The 26,619-nt window shown below is 39.1% G+C and overlaps 1 protein-coding gene across 1 annotated transcript in view; it reads left to right on the forward strand.

The window, feature by feature from the left end:
• The first annotated feature begins 4,797 nt into the window (after positions 1-4,797).
• Positions 4,798-26,619, forward strand: part of FBN2 (fibrillin 2) — a 114,956-nt gene continuing 93,134 nt past the window's right edge. Inside the window, exons 1-6 of the mRNA XM_021551872.4 lie at positions 4,798-5,364; positions 6,287-6,369; positions 9,732-9,830; positions 10,313-10,408; positions 12,540-12,635; positions 26,286-26,483. Coding sequence (XP_021407547.4) covers positions 5,150-5,364; positions 6,287-6,369; positions 9,732-9,830; positions 10,313-10,408; positions 12,540-12,635; positions 26,286-26,483 — 787 coding nt within the window. The 5' untranslated portion in view covers positions 4,798-5,149. The remainder of the gene's footprint in view (positions 5,365-6,286; positions 6,370-9,731; positions 9,831-10,312; positions 10,409-12,539; positions 12,636-26,285; positions 26,484-26,619) is intronic.

Below are 26,619 nucleotides of genomic sequence, written 5' to 3' on the forward strand. Positions count from 1 at the left end.
TAAAACATCTTCCCTTTTTTACATTTTTATTTGTGTCACAAAAGTAAATAATCAGACATTCCAAGATGGGTAATCCTTTTGTAGCTGAAGCTGTGCAGCATTGAGGATTTTTTGTTTAATTGCATGGAACAGTTCCCTCATGACATCTTTCAACAATTTTTTTTCTTTTTTCAAATTGTCTTGTGTCTTAAGTATCTTCCTCTTCTGTTTTTTAATGGTTTTGTTCCTTTTCGATATGCCTCAGGCAACATATACTTTTTTTTTCCTTCTGCAGTGAAAGCATTACTTCAAAACCACTACTAAAATACTTTTGAATTTTATAAATTATAAAACCAAAACTATGGAATAATTTATCCATTTTTTGCATATGCAAGGGATTTTATGTTGAATAATATATTCACTTGTATATATAAGAGAAATAATAAATAAATATGAATCATAATTGCTTCTTAAGTGGCTGTAATATCTTTCATATTAATTGAAGCTTTGCAAATAAGCACACAGAGAGGGGAGATGATAACTCTTTACTTATTTCTTGTTTATATTGAGAATAAACTTAGAGTGAGAATAAATTAGTTTTAGCTCTTTTTGCTTACTAGTTTTTATTTTTTGATGTCCAAATTATAGGCATATACCAAATCAGTGCATATGTTTAAATGGTGGGAGAAAAGGAAGTTAGTCCAACTAATCTCATTTCCTGGGCTGAAATAATGGTGAAAAACTAAATAATTTTCAAGTTTCTGTGTGAAAACAAGAACATCAAAGTTAATCAAAAGATACTCATCTAAAGCAACGAAGGCACAGGCAGAGAACAAAGCAGACAGGCTGAAGAATAATAATAAAAAAAAAAGAATTTGACTACCTAATCTGAGCAATGCTTTTGAAAGAGCCTCAAATGACATTCTTCTAAGTAAGAAAAAAAAATCACAGTCGAGACAAAAATATTTCATGTTATATTATTTATTATAGTTCCAGATTAATGATGATCTGGAGATAGCACAATTACATTGGAGGACAGGATTAGAAATCAAAATGATTGGTCAGATATACTGTACAAATGGTAAAAAGAAAAGAAAGCACAGGTAAAAATCAACCAAACAAGCAGAAAGAGGATGCAGCTCAATACTTCATGGTAAAACCACTGTCATCTACAGCAGATCACCTGCAGCTGTGCAGAATTCCTGTGCCCAAGGTACAGCTTAAATGGTTTTCTTTTCTTTGTGCTTTAGAGAAGAGAGGTTTAATCAAATGAGTTTCCAAGGTATTTTCAAAAAATACTTTTAAAATAGATCTATGATGAAGATACCAGAGATATTTAACAATTGAAGGTTGGGCACTCACTGAACATGCAGAGGTGTGGATTCAGTTCAGCGGGGAAGAGGAAACAGCTGAAAATAAATTTTTACATTGTCTTGTAATTTCTACTTTCAATACCTGTACTGGTCTAGACATCCACCACTGGGTGCTTTTGTTGACTCAAGTAATGAAGAGCTGAGAATGCTTTTACTTGTAAAATCAATCTAGCCACTGAGAAACATCATTTTCAGCACTCTAAGAAATTATTTACACCCACTGACTCCTTATTAGCAAAATGATGGTCTGTGTTTTTACTCTGCTTCAAAATGCCAAAATAATATGACTGGCGTTACTTAAAATTATTTCCCACCCTTGTTTGGGAAGAAAATTTAATCACTTGGGAAAAGTGCAGATTAAAAAATAATCTGCATTATGAGATTTTCTCTGGAAAAAATTTATTTATGCAGATGGGCACTTGCATGTTTCTGATTATTCACTATATATAAAATTTTGAACAATCGTTATTGGAATTGGCCAGACTTGAAGTGGAGGTTCAAGCAGAGCAAAAGAGGCATCACTCATCCTTCTGCATCAGCTACGTGATGCCAATATATCATGGCATCCTCTGTGAAAGAACCTTTTCCATTTTACAGCAGTCTTGGAACAGGATGGGAGAGAATCTCTGGGATCAGCAGATGCAAATGCTTCCCAAGAGCTGGCAGATATACAACATTTTTCCTACAGAAATCTAATTTCATCCCACAAGTACTTATAGTCTTAGGTTCTACTTTTTCAAATGCAGAAATGTGTTCCTGCCTTATCCAAGCAACACTTAATTGTATCTATCATGTTGCACTTTTTTCCTATCCATTTCCATCTATATTTTTAAGAGAACTGCGGCTAACTAAGGAACCCAAGCCCTTTAACAGTGATTTTCCCTCCTTTACCATAGCAGTGGCTTTTATGGGCAGCTATTCCAAATTTAACAAGTGTAGTTCTAACACGAATGATCAGAACATAATCATTATTTTAAACCATGTCTGGTCTGTGTCTTTTACCCATAAAAAGTATTTAGGATGCCCATTCTAACAAAGACAGCTTTCTTGGTAAGCATTAATTTCTATTCTTACTTACAAAGACCAAATTTACCAAAAGATATCTTGCTCAGTCTTGCACAGTGAATGTTTTGGAGTTTTGTGTGCTAGTTCCTTTCAAAAAATCTAGCAAGGGGCTCCATAGTCCTCTTTGGATTTGAGTGCAAGAAGGTCTCTTGAAGCTTACAAATCACTTTACAAATCACTGGTAGCTGCTGACTTGCTTTTGTCACTCTATTCAGTAATTCCCATTTAAAATTATGTCTCTTGGCTTTGAGTTGCAACTTTCCCATGCTCTAATTTCTAGCCCACTCTTGCTGTGTAATTGCCTAACTTTTTTGGGGTGTTGGTTATTTGTTTCATTGTTTGGGTTTTTTGCCCTTCAGGATTTTTTAGGGCTGTCTTTTTCCAGATGTGCTGTGTTTAACTTCTGGAAATTGCTTCCTTATCACTGTGCTTCCTGATATCCAAGACCCTGAGCTTATCTCAAATCTGTTCTTTCCTTTTGAGTCCTTGTGTCCTATCTATTTATTCTGGAGATAGTTATTCACCCGAAGTGCCATGGAATCCTTCTCTTTCCCTGACTCTTAGCTGCATTTCATTCATGACAGGTTTAACAGCTTCTCTTTGAAAGAAATTCCAAATCTCACTCACAATCAGGGGGTTGCTGAACTCTCCTACCGCGTTGTCTTTCTAAAATACTTTTAATTTCTCAAAATCTTTAAACACTGGCATCCTCTCACACAAAATTACTTCTGCTAAATTTACAAATTTAAACAAAATCAGCTTCTGATATGCCAGCAAATAGGCAAATAGGTCTGGTGGGACCATCAAAGCAGGGCAGGGCAGAAAAGTGGAGCAAGAAAGTGTCTCTGTGACCTCTTGGCTACTTGTGTTTTGTTTCAGAGATAACAAAATGTGGCTCCTGCTTCTCACCCCTAGAAATCACAGATAATGTGAAGCTGTGACATGTTCCAAAAGACAAAAAACCCTAAAGCTGCCAGGTTGCCACCGTATGCCATGGGCTGTATGGTGAGGTTTAGAGCTGCAGTTCAAAGGGATGAATCTTCTCAGATGACAAAACCAGATTATGTCCTGTTATCGCAATGACCAGCAGCCAGCACTCGGGGGCTGTCAGCAGGGCCACGTTTCTGTTTTCACTGCTTTTGTTTGTTTGTCCTTCCCCGGTGCCTAACTATTCGGCACGTCCTCTTGGCCTTAAAGAGCAAGCAGCAAATTTCCTAAGATGGGGGCTTTTTTTAAAAATTTGTTTTTAATTTATTTTGGGATGGCTATGTAGGGAAAAACTGCAAGCGGAGAACAAGTACAATTTTCAGGTGAGAACCCGTAAAAACTGCTCCTGAAGGGAAGCACCACACGCACATCCCAGCTCCCGATGCGGAGCTGATGCGGGCAGGGAAGGAGCTCTGGAGGAGCGCAGCGCTCCTGTGCCAGACCCAGCTGCGGGGCAGATGTGGGGGACCGGCCAGCACCTTTGGGAGCCCAGTGCTGTCCCAAGGAGGCGACATCCCACGGCGCAATTCCCGGAGGTTTGGGAGAACCGAAGGAATGCGCAGAACCGCCTTTGGGACCGGCTTTACCTGCACTGCTCGCTCTCCGAGACGGCCCGTTCCCTCCAGCAGCCGCCGGCCCCCATCCTCTCCTCTCCTCTGCTTTATCCCCTCCTCTCCTCCATCCCCTCCTCTCCTTTCCTCCATCCCCTCCTCTCCTGCATCCCCTCCACTCCTCCATCCCCTCCTCTCCTCTCCTGCATCCCCTCCTCTCCTGCATCCCCTCCTCTCCTCTCCTCCATCCCTTCCTCTCCTCTCCTGCATCCCCTCCTCTCCTGCATCCCCTCCTCTCCTCTCCTCCATCCCCTCCTCTCCTCTCCTCCATCCCCTCCTCTCCTGCATCCCCTCCTCTCCTCCATCCCCTCCTCTCCTCTCCTCTCCTCTCCTCTCCTCTCCTCTCCTCTCCTCTCCTCTCCTCTCCTCTCCTCTCCTCTCCTCTCCTCTCCTCTCCTCTCCTCTCCTCTCCTCTCCTCTCCTCTCCTCTCCTCTCCTCTCCTCTCCTCTCCTCTCCTCTCCTCTCCTCTCCTCTCCTCTCCTCTCCTCTCCTCTCCTCTCCTCTCCTCTCCTCTCCTCTCCTCTCCTCTCCTCTCCTCTCCTCTCCTCTCCTCTCCTCTCCTCTCCTCTCCTCTCCTCTCCTCTCCTCTCCTCTCCTCTCCTCTCCTCTCCTCTCCTCTCCTCTCCTCCATCCCTCCTCTCCTCCATCCCTCCTCTCCTTTCCTCCATCCCCTCCTCTCCTCCATCCCCTCCTCCCGGCCCCCTCCGTCCCTTCCTCTCCCCCGGCCCAGCCCCTCCTCCTCCTCGCTTCGCTGTAAATCCGCCCCTGGCGCTGGGCAGGAGCTTTTCTCTCCCTTCTCACTCTCCCTCGGCACGTTTATTTAGCCGCGCTCAATTATCGTCTGGCTGTTATTTTTTAAGGGAAAAATCACCGCGGTTCTCTTGGATTTCCTCTTGCGGCGGAGGGGCGGGCGGGCGGGGGAGAGAGAGAGAGAGAGGAAAAAAAAAGAAAAAAAAAAAAAAAAAAAAATCCCCAACCTACTCTGCTTTTATCACCTCCTTTTCGCCCCTCTCGGCAGAGGGGTGTGCGAGCAGCGTGGAGGGGCGGGCGCAGGGCGGGTTTGCAGCGGCTGGAGCATCCGTGCGCTCGGCAGCCGGTGCGGGAGCGGCGCTCCCCGCCGGGACAGCCGCACCATGGGCCGGCGGCGGCTCTGCTGGGCTCGGCGCTGCTGCCTCCTGTCTTTGTGCCTGGGCTGCCTGGCTCTGTGCGCTCAGGGGGCGGCCGGCAGGCAGCACCGACCGCCGCCGCTCCGGCCGCATCCCCGCGCTCCGCCCGCGCACCGGGAGGACGGCACCGGGAGCGCCGCCGGCCGGGTCCGCCGGCGAGGACAGCAGGATGCGCTTCGAGGGTAGGGACAAGGCTGGAACCCCCTTCCCCGCCGCCTGTGTGCCGCCCCGGAGCATCTCCGCGGGCAGAGCCCGTTCCGGTGGTCTCCGTGCGTCCCCCGGTGCCGCTCCCCGCCCGCCGCTCTGGGGCTGAGGACTCGCGGGTCGCTAAGCTGGCAGCTCGCCTGGGGAATCTGGCTTCCTAATTAGTGCGATTTAATTAAAGCCAGACCTTGCGGAGGGCTTGTCTTAACGAACTGACCTCATTTGGTCCTTTGGTCCAGCGTCTTCCGATACACTGAGATGCTTTGCCGCTCACTTTTTTGGTGGGTTTTTACCAAGAAGTGATGCAGTCTGTTTGGATTTCTTCTTCTGGTGTTTTGGGGACTTCTTGATATTTTGAGTTAATTTAGCTTGTCTTAACGAACTGACCTCATTTGGCTCCTTTGGTCCAGCGTCTTCCGATACACTGAGATGCTTTGCCGCTCACTTTTTTGGTGGGTTTCTACCAAGAAGTGATGCAGTCTGTTTGGATTTCTTCTTCTGGTGTTTTGGGGACTTCTTGATATTTTGAGTTAATTTATGTATACTTAAGAGCAGGCATCCCTTCTGTCTATTGTCAGATGACAGCAAGAAGCCCGTTTTTATGGCAGTGCTTCTCAGACTTTGAATGAAAGCAGAATCAAACTCCTCCCTTCCATATCCTCAGCTCCTCTTGCCTAATGTACCTCTCTTTACACTAACCAGTTGAACTAACCCAAAATGAAATGCCTTGGAGGAAGATTTCTTTCCTTCAGGGAGGATTTTTTTTTTTATAGACAGCTTTGCTATGCAGTCTTGTTTTATGCAGCTGGATTCTTCCCGTGCATGTATATAAAATATTAAATTCTCTTTAGAGTGCTTCCTACTTTCCCATACACATTTATTGATTTGTCTGTGTCGCAGGCCAAATGTCTGTGGTTCCAGATTCCGCTCCTACTGTTGCCCTGGGTGGAAAACACTTTCTGGAGGAAATCAGTGCATTGTTCGTAAGTGTCTGACCACTTCCACTGCTCAAGGGGTAAAAATAAAAGTCAATATTCTTCTATGAGTCACTGTTTATTCACCATGAGAAAAGCTATTTCAGTTCTGGTTTGTGTTATTTTTAGAAATAACAGAAAAAAGGGAAGGGAAAAGAAAAAAACAACCAAGATGGAGTTACATGTTCACATTCCTTGTAACTGAAGGGCTGCCCAATGAACTTGGAATGTTCATAAGAGACACATCTCCACCTGGCTTTTAAAGAAAAAACTTTGTCAAATCAAATACTGAACTGTAGCAACAGGGAAAAAAATGCCTAAAGGTCTTGAAGTTGTCTGAAACTTGAAATTACAATAAGATAGAAAGCTTCTTTACACCTGGGATGCTTACTCTTTTGTCTGTTATTTTTAGTTGTGTTCTGATGCCTGTCAGGCATGTAGACTGGCTCCTGGCTGGTTGTGGTAGGTACTGTGCTGGCAGATGTGATTTTTGACATCCATGGCATGGAAAAAAAAGAAAAAAAGCTCTGTGTGTGTGGGGAGTGTGCTCAGTACTCTGGTGGGATGATGTCTTTGGGAACATTTTCTTACCATGGAACAGAGAATGAAGTTTAACTTTCTCGCTGTTAGGTAACAGCTGATAGTAGAGAATGCTTCCTTCAGACCTTAAATTTTTAATGTGTTGCCATTTAATCTAGGCTGTCACTGTCTGGTTTGTTAATAAGTGTGCTCAACTTCAGAATTCAGGTTCAAGAACGTACTGCTCTTTATGTAAGCAGTGGAGGTGTTTGTAGTTCTCCGTGTGATAAACTGCAGGCATGCAGGATGAAACTGGGCAAGAGAAGAGTGATAAGACAAGGTCTGCCAAACTTTTGACCTTTGGTGGCTTTTTTTTTTTTTTTATGATTCCAAGGCTACCTCACCTGTTCACATCTATTGGTTTTACATGGTTAAACTTGACTAGCTAATACTGGGGATAACTGCCATTCATAACTGTAACATTTATTTTCACCTCAAACTGACCCAGAATTTCCCAGGATATGGTGCCAAATGGGTAATGGTGCCATTAAGAGGAAGATCCTTTTATTAATATCACTGTGGTATCCAAGGAGTTCCTCAAAACATTCTGTTCACATTTATCAACTCTTTCAATACTGGCTTACTTTACATTAAAGTAGAGATTTTAAGAAGAATTTAGGCTGCCTATTATGCTGTTGACTGTCAGGCTTTTAAGATTCAGCTGTGGGTCTGGCAAAAATGTGGTTAGGGGTTTTCAGCAATCCTTACAAGACACCCTTTAAATTGTGACTCAGTGCCTCTTAAAGGCCTTGGTCTCATATTCCCCACATCCAGAATAATCTTTGATTTATTTTTAATTTATGTGCACAAAGAACATATTTTAGCTCCTGCATGCTTACTTACAGCAATCCTAATTGCTTTAAGCAACTGAAACGAAAATTGCACTTCCTAATGTGTTTCTAGGGTGAGTCATTTTGGCAGACCAAATATTGTCTGTGACAGTTTTCTGTTTCTATTTTTGGTGAAGGTTTAAGTGTGCAATTTCCATGCTCACATTTAATGTCTGTGGAGATGACATTCCCTTTAGCTAGGGTTCTTCACCTAGAAAAAGCCTCCTGCACAGGAAGTTGGACAAGCTTATCAAACTTCCTATTGGAGATGTGCTGATTATAATGATGCATATTGCAACTGGTGATTTTAAAGTGGTATTTCATGAGGAGAAATCTATGAGCCACTGGTAGGTGAAAAAGAAACCATTCTGACTGACCTAACAGTGTTTCAAGCTGATGATGTGGTGGTGGTTGTTGGTCGTCTGTGGCACATTTATGATTAAAAGTGATGTTTTATCTAAAAATCAAAGGTGTGCTTGCTTTTGCTCTTTTGTTATACAGAGTAAACTGTTCTGATAAAAGCATATTTAGGATATGCCTTAAGGTCTAGGGCTTTCAGTTGGTAAAAAAATTACTCCTTAATGTATAATAAATTAATAAATGGACTAAATGTAAACCTTGCTTTATCAAGAGATTGACCTTGTGGTGTATAAAGATGGACTGAACAGGAATATAAAGAAACCAACCCTGTTTCTGGTGCTTGTCAAGTGCTCTAAATCCAAGTCCTGTTTCTCACTTCTGCTCGTGGAATAGTATTTTAAGTCAGTCCATGATATGTCTGTAATTCCAGCTAAACAGAAAAATCCCACAAACTCTTTGACCTGTCATACCTTGGGACATAACTGTAGCAGAATTTAATGATAAATGTAGATGATGCATTTTGCATCTTTTTGATGCCCAAAGCGTGGTGTGACATGTGATCTCCCCAAGGTATTTGTTCCATTGTAGTCCTTTAGTGGAGATGTGCTGCCAGATTATTTGGTTCTCACAAAATTCTAGGCCTATTTACAAAGAAACTGTGATTCCTGAGTTTTTTTTTTTGGTGTGTATGTTTGATTTTGAGGATTTTTTGCTATACAAGTCTGTTGTCTGTTCCATGATATATGTATTTTTGAAGACCACTATGTGTTGTGCTCTAGTGGCTCTTACTGCTTCAGGCTCTCTTTTGATTCATTCGCTACTTGAGGAGATTAATTTGATATATTAGTCTGGGTCTGCTTTAGACTAATTTTGACTTCTGGCTCTTTTTTTTGTGGTTCTGTCACTCCTTTCTTCATTGGAGCTGTGCTGGATGGTGAGTGAGAAGGGAAGGCAGGACTTTGGGTCATCAGGGGGATGGCACAAGGTCAGGCATGTGACACACATGTGGGGTAGATAGGCTTTCCTGGGGATTTTATGGTTAATACAATTTTTTTATAAAAGTGTGGAAGCTGTCTGAGTGCAGGAAACTATGTGTAGGGAAACACCACAAAACTGCTTTGGGCAAAGGGCGGGTTATCTTAGGAAAAGAAAAAAGAAAGAACCTAAAATGGCTTCAAAATCGTGATTATAAGAGTGAAGCCCATAGCATAAATTGGCATTGTTTATATTCCTTTTAATCTTGGGTTCTTGGTAACGTTTTCTCACAGGTCTTGTGGTCTAAAAGACGTATTTTTAATAATTTTATATTTCCTGTATGATTGGCTGGTATTTCTAATTGGGGAAAGGCTTGATTACCTGGTTTCAGTGGTCAGGTCAGTGTTTGAATATGCCTGATCTAATTCTGTTTGCCTCAAATTTGTCAAGAGACACTGATTATGCCAAAAATCAGTTAGCTTTATTTAACTTAAAATTACTTTTGCATGTGTAATAGCTGTCACAATGAAGTGAGTTTTTAAGCGTTGTTGTTTGTTTGTTTGTTTTCCTTGAAGTCTAAGCCTCAGGTTGCTGTTAATCCCTGTCACTCTCTGTGTTCTTCCTCAGCAATTTGCAGGAATAGCTGTGGTGATGGATTTTGTTCCCGTCCCAACATGTGCACTTGTGCCAATGGGCAGATATCACCCACGTGTGCAGCAAGACCTGGTAAAGACTTACTGTGTTTCATTAGAGGTTTCTTTGAGAGTCATTCTCTTCAAGTTCCAATGACAAAAATGCCAACTCCATTAAAAATAACTTCTCATTACTGCATATGAGAATGTAAATTGCGCTTAGGTAAAACACCTCAAGTTGTTGATCAAGTTTGTTATACAACACGTTTATTCTGTGTGACAAATTTTAATAAAATATCCTTAAAGAGAGAAGGGAGCTTACAAATGAATGTGTGTGGTATTTACGTTTTCACTGAGTCCATTTTGTTAAGAAATTAAGACTGTGCAGTTTCCAATGCAGTTGAAAGTTCCAAGTTGCAACAGAATCGTGGAAAACTTGAGAAAACCTCTCCACGAGTACACACTTAAACGTGTATCTTAGATGGTACAAAGCCCATCATTCAGACCCCATTTTAAAGGCTGTAAAAGGCTGTTCCTTTGTGGTGTTTTTGGCTGATTTTGGGTGTCTCTCTGCAGCCCAGCAGTGCAGCATCAGCTGCAGGAACGGCGGGACGTGCGTGGATGAGCAGTGCCAGTGCCAGAAGGGCTTCTCTGGTGCCCACTGTGAGCAGCGTAAGTCAAGGCCAGTTTGCTTGAAGTGCAGAGAAAACACCTGAAAGAAATGCTTGGTTTGGGGTGTGCTGCTCGTCTGGCAGTCATTTCCTGCGTGGATGCTTTTGTGCTCTCTAAAATTCAAGTTACAGATGGGATTCACCGAGGGGCTTTGGGAAACCCTTGGGGAGCAGCATCACTGTGCATCCCACTCTTCATGCAGGTGTTTCATTCTCTTTTCACAAGGTTTCCTCTACCTCACAACAGTGCTGCTACTGGGTTGAAGAATGTTTTTCTGTTTTCTGCTTAGTCTAAGGAAAAATGGATTAAATATGGTTCAAGCTATTTGGCTCCTTTTTGGGTTGACAGACAAACTAGAAAGTGAATTATTTACCTATAACAGCACAGTGTTTACAAGCTGTAGCAACTTAGCAAACAATAAAAGTCCCTAAAGGCTGCAGGGATGAAGAAAGATGCAAAGTGTATTCTGAGGCCAGCTGATTATTAATTAGGAGAGAAATTAACTGCATAAAGCAGTCTGAAAGAATTAGAGACAGAGGGCAGCTCTGCAAAAACCACATGGACTGAATATTGGGGAAGATATTTTTTTTTGTCACAGTAATTTTTATAAATTCTGGAAAACAGTCTTGTTCTTGCTTTAACTGGATAAAACTCAAATTTTAGCAAATAGTTTTAATCATGATCTGTCATCATAGCCTCAGTGAAATTTTGTATTAAGGTTGCTGGTCCTTTCCTACTATTGTTAAAATATTGGGTCAACACCTGAATGCTCTCAGACAAGGCAAATTTCCAGTGAACAAATAAAAAGATGATTGAATTTTCAATTCAGCTGTGACCCTGGGGCAATGCAGAAAATCTGAAAAAATTCTGGAGATTGGTTTCAGTGTATCATGTATTTAAAATTTCAATCAGGATTATGAATATGTGTATTTTAGACAGTCATAAAAATGTAAATATGTTTTTATTTCTATTTAGAAAAAATGAATAGTTTATAATGAGTTTAATTGTCTTGCTGAAGTGCCGTTGTCCATTAATTCAGTGATATAACACATGAAGCAAAATATCTTCATTTTATGTGTGCATTCTCAGGAAAAGGTAATGCTGTTTGGTGGGTCTTGGTAAGAAGTAAGGCTTTATCACATTTCCACAAAACAGTATATTTTATCCTCTCCACTATGATACAGGAGTCATGTGTACCTTTTTTCAGTTTGAAATAATTACCTTCTCTTGGTTTCTGAGGGTCTTTTGCCCTGGATACTCACATGTGTAACAAATACCACATCCTAACTGAGGAGACGTGTTTAGGATGGCAGCCTCATGACTTTGAGACCAAAAATTTAAAGTTTTAAAATTTTTGCGACTGTCCTATATCTGAAATATTTTGATTTGGAACATGTGCTAAATTTGGACAATTGTGAAGCAATGACCTGAAGCAATGAGTCGGAAAGTAGCTGAAATGAGTTAGTTAAGGCACTCTTTTAATGGTGTTTTTCAGCCTCTCTGAAAAACCGTCTTCCTTTTGAACTGAAAAAATTCAGTGGTCTGGCAGGAAGCTTTGTTCTTGATTCAGACTGGTAAAGAGTATGAGTGGGTGCTCTGAAGTCCCATAACAGTGAAATATCTTTCTCATCTAAATGTACTGTGGATTTATAAACCTTTCACCCCACCCAGCTTCCTCCCTCACCACAATTTTTTTTTTTTTTTGTTGTGAACTTTTAAGAAACACATTTTTTTCAGGTAAAAAATGATGAGTTAAGCAGGTACTTCTTTACCTTTGCTTTTAAACACTACTCCTCCTTCCAGCAGCATCAGCTCAGGGATGATTATCTCCCTCTTGGACTTCTTTCTCTTCTCAAAAGATTTGTTGCTGTTATGACTAAGATGCCCAAAAAGTAGTTGAGGTTTGATAGATAGGTGACTTCAGTGAGGGATAATAAATTCTTACATAATCCTTATGAGTGGCTGGAGTGGTGGAGGTGGCAGTGGGGAGATCAGTTCCATCCTCAGGCCTAGGAAGACTTAGAGCAGTGGGAGAAAAATGAATATTTTTAAAATTATGCATATATTAACCTTGAAATGCCATTGCCATGACCTTATTAACCTTTTTTTCTGTTTGTTTTGGTGACTGAAGCTGTCTGTGAGAGTGGCTGTCAGAACGGAGGACGCTGTGTTGGACCCAATCGTTGTGCTTGTGTCTATGGCTTCACTGGCCCTCAGTGCCAAAGAGGTAAAAGAAATTTAAAGAAGGAGATTCTGAGTAGTTATATTCAAAAAAATTTCTGTGTGTACATGTCTTACACTGTGTACTTTCAGCAAACCACTTATTATTTGTTATTTTAGAAAACGTATTCTTTTTTTGTTGTTTTTAGCTTGGCAGACACATTAAAAATTGACATGTCCAAAACCTAATTGGTAGGAAATTCAGCTCCTTTAGGCTGTATATTTTGTTCATGTAATAGTTAAAAGATTAGATGTCTTTTCCTCTCTGCTACATGAAATTAACAATCCAGCAAAATTGCTGGTGGTGTTGGCGTTGGGTAAGTCCAGGTAATTGAAGGATTTATTTTCTATATAACACCTCTTTCATAAGAGGAACTTGGGAAGTAATTTGCTCTAGTTAGCTGGGAGGAAGTCAGAGAAGGACTGAAAAATAACCAGCTACCCTAATACATGGATCTGTTCCAAAACCCATTCTTATTCCAGTCTGCATCCCAGAGATGGCTTCCAAAGGGAGTCCTGTGCAATTCCCTTTTCAAATTCAGCAGTGAAATGCTCAGAGCTGTGAGCATAAATTTTGAGAAACCTCTTGCACCTTTTTTATGTTTTTAAATTTTTATTTTAGCATTTGTTAACTGTGAAATGGGAATAATTTCCCTGGAGGTAAAGGAACTAAACACCCAAATACTGGAAAAGCAGGAGTTTCTATTTGCTATTCCAGGCTGGTTTATATATCCACTTGGTATCACAAGCATGAGAGAAATGTAAAGGATCAGTTTATTTGTCTCTAGTTTGTTGTTTTCATTCTTAAAACCTGATTTACAGTTTTCTCTTTAGCCCATTTCCTGTAGTTGCTTCTTCTGAAGCAAGCACAGGGACTCAAATCATACATAGTTTGATTAGTAGAGAAATAAGTAATATTTTGTTAAAAATCTATTACTACTTAGAGCTGTTTTAAAGCCATTCAGAGACATGTCTGTGCACGATGTCTAAAATAAGAGACTACCAAATCTTTCTGCTTAGAATGGATTTTCAAGGGATTGGACAAGGGTAGGATAATTTGTAGTTTGAACCTTACTTCTGATGGATCTTAACATTGCAAATTCTGCAGTCTGGGCTGTGTGTCTAAGGTGGATTATACTTCTAGCTGAACTATAGCATGATAGAATTGCAATTTTCAATTTTTTTTTTTTTATTTAGTTGATTACATTCAGAAATGCTTTTTATTTATTTTCAGACAACTTGGCAATCTTACTTTTTGTCCCAGATAAAAAAATAGAAAGGTCATTCTTAGTTAAGATTTGCTTCTGTTCTCTGGAATCATATTAATGCATATGACAGACTCCAGCTGTGATGATGGCTCAGAGCTTTTAGTAATGATATTCATACTTTAAATAGTTTGACCTTCAAAGCTTAAAAGATTCTACTACATGTGGGTGTTGCAACTTAACTTTTGTGATGATGAAATGTTTTAGGTTTGCTTTCTTATCATTCATTCTGAAATTTTTAGCTGCAGAATTCAAGCCCTGTACAGAAATTTAAACATCAGTGTTTTGGCATCCTTTTTTTCCCAGCTCTCCTTGAAAGTCCTATGTTTTCAATTTTGTGTAGAGTGCTCTTGTTCTGCAAGAGTTCATCTGCCCTTTGTGGATAATTGAAAATCTAGTTATTTCAATTAAAGGTTTACATTTTATTGCTTGAAATTGGAGGTAGTAAGCCAAATTTCCTTCTGTCACTGTCAATAAAATATAGCATATGTAATAACTACTTCATATATTTCATGTAATATGGTATGCTTTTACAGCTTTGATAGGGCTAGGTAAAATTTTGTCTAATCTTGATGTTGCTTCTCACATTTAAATAAAGAGGTTACTATTTTATTTTACCATTATTCAGTTAAAGAAAGATGACTCCTATAGTATATCTTGATAATAACTATAAAAAGTATCTAAGTGCTCATTTTGTTTATGCTTTAGATGAGGTGGAGCATATGAAAGTACTGTAAAAGATGCCTTAAATGCCTACTTAGTTCAACAGTAATTTATAATTTATGCTTTTAATGCAATGGTTTATGCTTTCCAATAAATAGCAGAATGCAGTGATTTCTTCATCTGTGGGTTGCCATAGCTGCCTGTAATATTTTACAGCAAGAAGTGTCTCAGTGGTTTAATTTTAAACTGAATTTAGCAGCAATTCATAACTCTGAGTAAAATTTTATAGCTTAAGGATATGTGAACTTCCCTTGCAAATCACCTCAAAGTTATGAGATGCTGTTTTGTAATTTTTATTTACATCACTGTGTTTTAAATGCACATTTTTTTATAGTTTGTAAATTAAGTTCTTTAAAATTAGGTATTTTCTTCCTAATACAGAACATGTGTAGGTTTCCTTCAGCTTGGCCTCCCAGCCTAAGCTGTATGATAAAATTGATAAAATGTGGTTGGTTTTTCAGCTATCTGGGCTCTGAGCAGACTAATTTCCGGGCTGGAGACAGGGGCTGAGCAGTAACTGATGACTGGCTTGATCAGAGTATTTAACTTGAGGCTTTCTGCTGGGTTAGAAAGAGAAAAACCTGTTTGGGAGTTCCTGCTTTTTCTGATATGTACACTGACCTCTTACATTTCCTGTCAAATCTGGTCTTTGGCTTGTAAGCACACAAGATCCAAGTTTTTTGTGTGGTGTTTTAAAGGGGAAAAAAAAAAAAAAGGATGTAGAAATTTCTGCAGTTGAGTTTTCCCAGTGAAAAGAATGGAAAAAAGAAACAGCAATAAACATAAATAAGAGACCTCATTCTCAGTTGTGCATATAAGGACAATTTTTTTTCCCTAGCATGACCAATTCCTTTGGTTTCTCAACATTGTAAATGATAGTTGTGTCACTGCTTGTGGTCTATGTATTTTTTTTAAATAGATAATCTTGAGAGATATGAGGCTGAGGAAGACCAGGGATATTTTCTTCCTTTTTTGTCATCGGATAAAGGGAAGAAGAAGTGAGAAAGGAAAATCTTGTCACCGATGTAGCTTTGCCTTCATCCCATACAGACAGTGGAAGAACAGTTCTTGTTTACTTCGTATTAAATGCCTCATAATGGGAAGCAAAAATTCTAATTTGGAATGAGTAGAAATGTGTAGCTTGGGAAAAGCATCCTTTTGCAGAGGGAAGAGAATTTCAGATGAAGTTACCAAGTTTTGACAGGCAAGAAACAAGGAAAATTAAGGAAGTGCAGTATCTGAGTAGCAGCTCTCCAATAGCTAAAGGGGGCCTCAAACACATCTGGATTTTTTACAAGGGCAGGTAGGGTTTGGACAAGGGTGGTGGCTTTAAACTGCCACAGGGCAGGGCTGGGTGGGATATTAGGAATCAGGAATTGCTCCTGGGATTCCCAGAGCAGCTGTGGCTGCCCCTGGATCCCTGGAATGCCCAAGGCCAGGCTGGACACTGGGGCTGGAGCAGCTGGGACAGTGGGAGATGTCCCTGCCATGGCTGGGGTGGCACTGGGTGGAATTTAAGCTCCCTTCCAACCCAAACCATTCTGGGAGACTAAAATTTGGTGAATATAATATGAGATGAAGAGTTTTTCTTCAAGCTTGACCGTGGATAGCAAAACTATCAACAGCACAGGGAAACAAGTAGGATGAAGCAAAAAGCATCCTCAGTTGAAGTGTTGTTAGTGTGTAGTAACTGAGACAAAAGAGTAAAGAATAATACAGAACTGAAGTGGGCACACACTGAAGCAGCTGATGGACACAGGGGTTATAGAGATGTTTAGGGATAATACACGTGTTTAAAATTAATAGCAGTGTTTATATAATAGCAGTTTGCTGTTTTAACTTAAAAAAATTACTAGCACAGCAAACTGACACAGATTTGTATAGGAGTCAATACTTCTCAAGTACAATTTTATTTTAAAGAAGAAATACAAGATGTATTTAGTCTGTAGTGTTGCTGAAGATGCTCGTGTGTGCTTAAGTGACAGCAATCAGGTCTAAATGAGGCAACAGAAAATGTAATTCCTTAAAAAACTACTTCTGACAGGCATTTAGAAGACCTCTTAATTTTACACAGCTTTTCCTGTCTGTTGGTGCTAGCAGTACCATGAGGTGCTCAACAGCAAAAATGGTTTTTTGATCAGCAAGCTCATCTCTTTTTTTTTTAGTTTTTTGTTTTTTTTTTTCTTTTCCCTTTATTAATTGCTGCTATCATCCTGTGCCAGAATAGAGGTTTTTTTATAGTCTTCCTTTTTTTTTTTTTTTTTTTTTTAATGGTCTTTTCTTTCAGTGTACAGTAAGTGAAAGACTGATCTGCTAAACATCAGTTTAATTAATCTTCAGTCCAGTTTTAGCCTCTGGGAAGTGGAACATGTGGTCTTGGGTTATTTTCTGCAAGTTCATAAAGAAGTTGTGCAAGGCCTGTTGAGTGAGGAAAAAAGTAAAATATTTTACTGTAGCTTGCTAAAAACTAGATGGCTTAGTTCACAAGGGATGTTCATGGTCAGTGAGGGAAATACAAGTGTTAAGTCATTTACCTGAAGTCTAATTTAACTAAAATAAATTAAGTTCTGTTTAATAAAATGAGCTAAAACTAAGTCAGCAGTAGTTTAAAACTATAAAATGTGAATTTTCCTAAGATTTGCAACTTTCACCATTCTTGTCTACTTTTATCTCTTTTTTAGAAACCATTTCTGTCAGCCTTCTCAACACTTAGCTGAAGGCTGATTGCAAGCAAAATGCTGCAATGGTCATGCTTTTTATAACAAAAGAAGCTTCAATTTAGACTAAAAAAAGCATGCTTCTGTTCCTGTTGGAAATAGTAGAGATAATAATTGCAAATACCTGCAGCAGTAAGAGGCAAAGCTTTATCTGACAGGCAAGTACCTGATACAGGACAGTAGATCAGATTATCTGTGTTGGAAGAATCTTCTAGATACTTTGGTTGGGTTTTTTTTGGTTGGTTTGGTGGGATTTTTTTGTTTGTTTCTTTGGGTTTGTTTTTTTTTTTGGGGGGGGGTTGGGGTTTTTGGAGTTTTTTTATTTTTGGGGTTTTTTGTTTTTGTTTTTGTGGTTTTTTGTGGGTTTTTTGTGTTTTTTTTTTTTTTGTTTTGTTTTTTTGGGGTTTTTTTGAGGCTAGAGGTGTTTTCAGGTGTTAATAACATACACATTTAATTGCAGTCCCTGATCACCAAGCTCCTTTCCCTGGTGCAGGTTCTGGCCTGTAGACACTAGCCCACGTTATCCTTCTTTTAGTTTTTAATTAAATCCCAGTATTTGAATGACTCTTCATTTGGCACCAGCAAAAGAAAAAGGTAAAAAACCCTAAATGCAGGAATTTTGCTGCTTTTGAAGCTCTTGAAGTCTTCAAAACATCTCAGTTTGTTCAAGCATGGGACAGGCAGGTGCCAAAGTGTCACAGAAGTAGGGTTGCTGCACTTTGTGTTGGAATTAAAAGCAGAGGTTTTATGCCTTTAAGGTAGGTCTGCAAAAGTAAAATGAAAATGCAGATTTGAACGACCTCCTTCAATGGCTTGAGAATTATTTAAACCAATAAAACAGGGAATGTTCCCCTGGTTTAAATAATTTAAAAGGGAAGCTCTGTAGCTGTGGTGCCCTAAACTGTGAAAAGAAATTAAGAACTACCAGAATTGTTACACTTTATACTTACGGCCAGTATATATATTTTCTTCATATATGTGTTTTTTAAAATCTGCACTCCAAAAGTCGTTTTTTTCCTCTTACCTACAAGAGGAACGAGTCTAGGAGTGAGCATAAAATACTTTGTTTTTAATGTGTTAGGTAGGACTTAAGACTAGCTTATGTTCTCCATCTAAAGATTGTTCAGTGAAAAGTGAAACAAGGGTCTGATAATATTGAGCAGTGAAGCAAAATCATGAGTGGGTGAGAAAAGCTGCAGAGGAGAGGGAAGGTGATGCCTTTAAAAAATTCTCTCTGGTTTTATCTTTTCCCTTCCTCAGTGAAAATTTTGCTCTTTGTCATATGCAATAAAATGTCACCTGCTTTTTTTTTTAATTACTTGGAGAGAGAGAAAATACAAGACCTGAGCAAGGCCATGATGGCTTTGTTAGAGTTTCAGAAGAAAAGATTATTTCTTCTGAAAACTGAAAAAAAATTATTAACTTTATTAAGCTATTTAATTTTTGAGTTATCCAGGAAAAAATAAATCTTGATCTCTTTTCAGGATATTTAGGAAAGTTAGAGATCAGAAGAAGTTGAGACATTTGCCCACAGGAAGTGTCTTTAACAAAGAAAGTGCAAAAATCTCTGAAATACTCATGTAAATACGAAAACATCTTGTCAAATTCAGCAAGTGCTAATGTTATATATTGCTAATATAGGCGTTCTAATCTCCCTTACACTGAATTGAATGTTAAGGCTTAAAAATCTGTAAATTGGATCTGCTTTAAATTTTCAACCATGTCAGTCTCCAAAAGCATGAATCATGCAGTATCTTAAAAGCTGTAGTTGCTATAATAAAATATGTATGGAAAAAAGTAATCCAGGTATTATCAGGAGTGGTTTACTGAAGAGAGTCAAGATCGTGTTGCATCCAAGGTTGCAAAATCACGGAGTGCCAAAAATAAATTAGTTTATTCCACCTCAGACTAATGTCCTGCTGTATGAGAAACAGGATTAAATTATTTCTGTATTGAGAGGATGTATAAATTATCTTCCTTCCTATATTTTGGTTGTGAAAAGATACTCAGATTTATAATATCTCCCTGAAAATCTTGTATAAGCCCAAGAGGTAAATTTCTGAAGCCCTTTGGTTTTGCTGAACACACCCAAAAAATCTGAAGAAAAGAAATTGTATTTCTGCCTCTACAGAGGCAGGACTCTAGTAAATAGTAGCAGGCTGGGTTTTTAGCTTATTATGAACTCAAATTATCACAGCAGTCTAGACAGTCATCTGAAGAAATGTTTTTTGCAGTTTAAATAGACATATATATTTAATTTTTTTATTAAGGGTAATGTGCAAAACAGTTGTTTTTCCTACTTAGGTTAATAATTAAGGAGATTGTTTTCAGCTCCAGTGTCTGTAGTTTTATTAGGGTTTCTGGTCTCCTGAGAATGCCTTTTGCCTTTTTCCATGCCTTTGTAATTTACACATGGGTTGGTTATGAAATATTTTCCCTCTTTTTTCAGCAATACTCTTAAAAGGGTGTCCTGTCTTAAAACTGTAAGTCTCCCTCTTCACTGATTCTGGGATTCTGTTCCTTTGAGGTTGAACTGAGTAGCACTGACTTCATGGAGCAGGGAGGCAAAAGCCTGTGGACAGTGTAATTCAACTTTCCATCTTATGGTCAAGAAAAATAGAGTATTTTTGCATGCACAGAGTAAGATTCTGCCTTCCTAATTCCTGGGAGCTTAATGTGCATCTACCTGGCTCTCCAGTGTCCAGGTTGTGATGAGTAAGATATTTTTGAAGGAGAAACATGAGAGGAAGGAGCAGCAGGCAGCATGGAAAAGTTCCTTCACTGCTTTATGTACTGTAAAGCAAAGATATACAAACATTATATTAGGGTAGTTGGTATAAATTGCTGAATCTTGCAAAAAGCCAATAAAGATTATTTTGCTTTTTTTTGTCTCGTATTTGCCCGGGGTGATTTAGGCTGTGACTTCTTGCAGTGCTAAAGATCAGTATTTCATTGTGTGTCACATTGCGTGCTAAGTGTTGGAATTTCATCAGTCCCAGCTCATGCCATGGAAGCATAAGGAAATATATACATTTACAAGGAGCTCCAACCAAACCAAAATTCAGGAATACTTCTCTCCCAGCTTTTATTTTTGTGCTTGAAATTTTCTGTCAGTCAGGGTATGATACTTCAGTACACATGGAAACGTTTTGTTTCAATAAGTTTTTAAGGAAATACTTGAATTCTGAAAGGTGCTGAATTCCATAAATGACAAAAGTGGAGTATTTCCCTGTTTCTTTATTTCTGTGGTTTCTCTGTGTGTGTGTGTGTGTGTGTACTTTTCAAAATGTTTTGTGTCCTGAAGTATTAGAAGCATTTTCTTCAATGTTCGATTAAACAAAACTGCCTTTTATTTCAGAAACAGTGTTGTTTATCTGCTACTTTGCCATCTCCCCCCCGCCATGTGCTTAGGTGTGCATAATGAATTGCTTTTTAATTAATAATAGTATTAACAATGCAGTTACTGCTACACTAAGATTTTATCTGCTTAAAACTGTCATAATACCATTTATATAAAAATGTCTGTGTGAACAATGGAGTCGTTGCTTTTGGACAAGAGCTGCTGCTGTTCCAGCCAGAGGAAAACTAGAATATACTTAGAATGGACATGACAGAAATACTGGTGGATCCTGGAATTTTCCTAAAATTTTGCCCAAAATTTTCCTAAAAGATTCCTGCATTGAACCTGTGGCTTTTCCTTTTTTCATTTACAGCTGCCCTCCACTTCTATTTCAGCTGGCAAGTGTGGGTTGTTGAGTTACCCACTCAGTTACAGGAGTTTGTGTGATGGGAAGTTTTGCATCACAGGAGCTGGTCAGAAAAGGTCCCATGGGAACATTAGAACAGCAATAAAATTTTTCAACCTGAAAATGAAAGCTGTCAGCTGTATAAAAACGTCCAAACCATTGATGTTCAAAACCATTTTCCACCAAGCTGCTCTTCTCCTCTATTACACATGAAAATAAACTTTATAGACCACTTGAGGTAATGACTAAAGAACCTGCTGGGGATGTGTCCCAGCTTTGAGTTAGCAACAATTTTAAATGTTTGAAAGACTTTTGTGATCATAATGTTAACAATAAACATGACGTTATGAGATACTTAACTAAGGACTTACACACAAGTTTTTCAGAAAAAGTCAAGGAAAGGAGGCTTTGATTTTACTATTCAGGTTTATAAGAACCCCTCAGTACTGCCCACAGATTATTTTTTCCAAGAAAATTAATAGCACTGCCAACTCCCTTTCATATTCCAGGAGACTCCTTGTTCATTTCCAGCCAGCAGTCTTTTTTACCATAACTTTTTGGATGTCACCTTTGAAAAAAATCCTTTTGATTTATATCAAGTACAATTCATCTACCTTTTTGTTACCTTTGAAATGTCACTTATTGTGTACTCTGTGTTGGCAGCTAAGCATTTACTGTGAAAAAGCCCTCCAAATATCCATATAAAGTTGATCAAAACATTGAAGAAAGATAAATTTTAGATCATATTTAATAAACATATGTACTTTAAAAATGTTTTAAAATGTTTAAATAGCTTTTTGCATTACTGTGACTTATGATCTGCAGATGTTGGAGTTGAGCAAGAATAATAATATTTATATATGCATAAATTTGAGATTTGTGGTCTGAACCCAAAGACATTTATGAGTATTGCCAACCCTTTCATACTCACATGAAAAGTTTGTCAAGGAAAGCCCTGATCTCCCTTTCTTTGGAAGGTCTGGGCAGTGCTGTCATTTATCCAGGATCAGTGGGAGAGCTGGGCATGCCTTGCTCTTCCAGCCCTGATGGTCCCATGGTAGGAATCCATGGAATACCATGGAATTTCCCCTTGCAGGAAGATGAAGCTTGGCTACGCTTTCGTTTATCAAAACATGAAGAATTCATGCTGCTAAGGAGAAAATTCAGAGCATTCCATTGAAAAATCTCTTCAGTAATCAACAAGCAGGTTCTGCAACAAGCAGCCAAAAACAATTTCAGATGTCTGGAGACCTCTGAGTGTTAGCAGAGATTGTGAGGAGCTTTGCCACCTATCAGAGTTGGAATAAAGACAGTTGTTTCTCCATCTTGTCTCCTGTTGGAGTAGCTTTTAGCAAGGTGAATTTAACCTCAGGTCTTTGCCAGGACAGACTTAATGTCTCCACTCTGGAGGTTCCCTGACATAGTCTGCAGCCTCTTGGGCTTTCACTTACTGTGCTGATTTCTCTTTTAGAAGAGAGTGAAGTTCCTGGTAATGCTGGCAGCATTTACTTCTTTCCAGCATTCAGCTCCAATGCATTAGATTGTTAATTTGATAATGCTGCTGTATGAAATGGATTTTTGAGATGCTAATATTAATAATGGTAATCTGTTTGCTGTACTTGAGTCTGCAAGTGAGGTGATAGAAGTTGAACTTATTTTCTCATCTACTTCTTAATATTTCGTAAATCTTCCTTGGGGGAGTGAGATTCTCTAAAAAGTCCAATGAAAGGCAAATTTGCTTTGTGAGGAAGTGGAATTCATTAATAGGGTATTAGGTCTTGTTCTTTAATTGACAGGAGCTGTGAGGGCCTTTCTCAGACACCTTCCTTTACTCACTCCTGATGTGATTTGTGATGAACGTGCTTAATATTTTCAGTATTTGTTTTTAGTAATAGAAATACCAATCTTCTAAGTAGCTTCTGGTTAAAAATGCTCGTTTCCAGATGCATTGCTTCCTTATTTACTAATGGTTCTGTGGGGTTGCTTTAAAATAAAAAGAATGGAAGACACTTCACTGTTGCCTCCTTCTAAATCTTTCTGGTGCTCACGGATACAAAATGCAGTGTTTGTGACTCTGCTTTTCCCTTCTACAGGCTGGGTGCAGGAGACTGGTATTTGCACCCCTGTTGGATTTTTCACAGGAACAGCATTTTGGTATTGAGAGCTTTCATTTAAAATTTCAATCTGTGCTTTTCCATGAAAAGAAACTCAAATTTTAACATTCTTCTGGATGGCTTGCAATGGACATTCCAACATGTATAGTTACCCTTTTACTTTTCTTCATGCCTCACTTTTTGATGTTACCTGGGAAGAGGTGAAATTTTTAAGGGCAGGAGTTGTGACAAAATTCAGTTAGAAATTGGATCGTTACATGTGTACCGAAATATTTTAATTTTTTTATCCCGAGTGACGGTAGGTGGTATTTGGGATGTTAAACACTGTGTTTCAGGTTTTTATCTAGTGGATGTTAGACACAGAAGACATGTGGCAGGCAGAATATTTCATATCTGTTTACAGCAGGGTTTTTTACACCTTCATCTGAATCATTTGTTTGGCCAGAGGAACAGGAAAAAAACTAAAATAGACAGGTACTGAATCAGGACTAGAAATCTCAACATTGCAGCTCCTTGTCTCAGGCTCCTGTGAACTAGATTTTTTTCATTACAGGTAGAATTAGAATTTTGAAAAGAAATAATGGAAAAAAATCCCAAGAACTATAATAGTTGGATAGTCCCATTCGAAAATACAAAATATATGCTTTTTTGACAAAAGAGAAATGTTGCAGCATAGTTAAATATTGAAGTTCATGGTGTGATTTTTTTTCTTGATGCCAGGAAAAAAATATTCCTCATTAAATTTAATGATAATAACAATTTGAGTTATTGACGAAGGTTGTCTTTTTCAAGTCAGTGTGGATATTGAATATAATTTTCTGAAGTTAAAAACCAAAACTGTGTAACGCATGTGCTGAAGATCATCTCATTTCAGCAAAGCTGTTACCCTTTCTAGAATAACAAATGATTTATAACTTATGTTCAACATATGCTCTTTCTGGCAAAATTATTCCATCAGCAGTGCTGGCAGAGGAAGAAATGAAGAACCACCTAAGAACAAGACAAGTAAACCCATATGGGAAAAAGGACTGATCCATAAGTGGGAGTTTTTAAGGTCTGATCAACCATTATAATAATATAATCTGACTGGCTGTGTGAAACAAATCCACAGCTTCATTTGAAGCTACAAAGTGGCTTCAAAATAGCATCTATTTTTATTGCATTTGTTTCCCACATGTAAAATTTACTGTGTGACTTCAGATCTTTGTGTAAACAGCTGAACTTCACCATTAACCTAAACGTGCTTGCCTTCACTTTGCATTTTAAAATCTTATATTTTCCTCATAGTATAGAAGAGCAGCCACTAATCAGCCTCTTTACCTTTGGCCTTCATGCTGGATAAACTAAACAAGTAAAGATTTTTAAAATGGGTGCACTTTTTAAGAATAATATAATAAGCTAGCGTAATATTTTAAAATGCTAATATTATAAAATGTATTTCTGAATAGAAACCACGCTGTAGGCTTATGCTGATAAGTGTTGCTTGGTTACAGAATCTGACCATTAGATTTATGTATTTTCTGTTTATTAAGGCATGGGTAGGCACCTGTGCAAAGGTGCACACTCTGAGTGTGTAGAGCAAGGACAGGATTTTCTTTTTATCGTGTATTTATTTTGCTAGAAGTGCCATTTTTGTGGCTTGATGGTCACAGGGGAAGCTCAGAGGGTAACTCTGAAGACTGTTTTGTAATGACAATCAAGAAATACTAAAGTTGGCATGCCTTGCTGAGTATTTAAGATCTTCTAATCTTCTTTTATCATCAGGCATTCCTGTGCTTGTGCACTTTATTGACTTTTAAAAAAGTGAAAAGCCCAGCTGAAATTTACTACCAGCATGTATAAATAACTGCAAAAGTCTTTCCTAGACTGATTCCTGAGTGACACTTACCAAAGAGAGGGAGCAGAACATTTATTTATGTTTGAACTTCCATTTTAAGACCCCAGGAAGCTCAGTATAACATCTCACTGGGAAGACCATTTTTTTGCTTTCCAAAGATGTTGAAGCCCTTACTTTTTCAGGGTGAAAGTATCAAGTTATAGAAAGCAAGAATTTTCCATTTACATCTTGTTGTGGGACCAGCTGCACCTGAATTAAAGTGTGTGGAAGACATTGTGCTCTCCACATATCAGTGTTGGAGCCTGCTTTTGACAGGGAAAAAGAAAAAAGATGATGCTACAGCAGCTTGATCAGCCTTCACTCCACTGTTGTGCCTTCTTTCATGTGACTGAGTCTGAATAAAAGCTTTCCTTATTTTTTTCACCCCTCTCTCTTTTTAATCGTTCCCATAAGGATGTGAAATCTGGCTTAGAGCAACAAGGTGTTTTTTATTTAGTCCTAGAGAATGTCAATTAATTGTTGACCCCAGTTTGCGTTGACTCATAATGTAAAAAAATTTCTCTTTATACAGGTTCAGTGTTAATGAACTAACTCTTCACAGAAATTCTACCAGAAGCATATTTTCATGTAGTTTTCTGTGCTTTATTCAGTGTACTGCATACAGCTTGGATTGGCTGTGTTGTCTCATGGTTTTCTTCTGAAAATAAGTGGTGGTTTGCCAATCAGTCCTCTGTAGGTAGCACTATTTTGGAACAGGCATTCCAGCTGGAATGATGATTCTGTGACTCTTTTGGCATGCATCTTGGTCAATGTGGAGGGAAAAACTGTGTGGCTGCTGTGGTCTGCATCTCCCTCCTATAAATCACCACGAAGTAGCTTAGAAGCAAGAAAATCAGTTTCCAGTCCTTGTTTGCTTAATCTCTTCTTCTGTTTGCTTGCTTGTTTGTTTGTAAAATTCTTTTGCTTACTGTGGGTTTTACTGGATGCGTTGTCAATGCTCGGGAGCAATTTTGCGTCCAGCTGCCTTTCATTTGGTTGTGTCTTTTTGAAAGAAACAAAACTGAAATGAAAAAGAAGTAATTAGCTTCCATGTGGAAGGTGTCATGTGGTTTCTGTAAGCAGTGATGCAGCTTAAATTTCAATTGAATTTTTTAAATATAGGTATCTACTGGACTAAAGAACAATTAATTCTACAGCTGCTAGTGCGGCGCCTTGTGTAACACAGCGATTTTTCCTTTCCTTTTTTCCCCCCCAGATTACAGGACAGGCCCGTGCTTCACCCAGGTGAGCAAGCAGATGTGCCAGGGCCAGCTGACGGGGATTGTGTGCACCAAGTCCCTGTGCTGTGCCACCGTGGGGCGAGCCTGGGGCCACCCCTGCGAGATGTGCCCTGCCCAGCCCCAGCCCTGCCGCCGCGGCTTCATCCCCAACATCCGCACCGGCGCCTGCCAAGGTGAGCCCCGCCTGGAATTCTCCATGGATTCACCCGAAAACCTCGCAGTGCCCTTGAAATGTGGCTGTTTCCCCTGGTGTGGTCTGTGTGTTGGGGTAAAATCCGGGCGTGCTTCGCTGCCTGCAGGTTTTTTGCT

The sequence above is a fragment of the Lonchura striata genome, chromosome Z, assembly GCF_050655825.1.
Source record: "Lonchura striata isolate lonStrDom1 chromosome Z, ASM5065582v1, whole genome shotgun sequence".
NCBI lineage: Eukaryota > Metazoa > Chordata > Aves > Passeriformes > Estrildidae > Lonchura > Lonchura striata.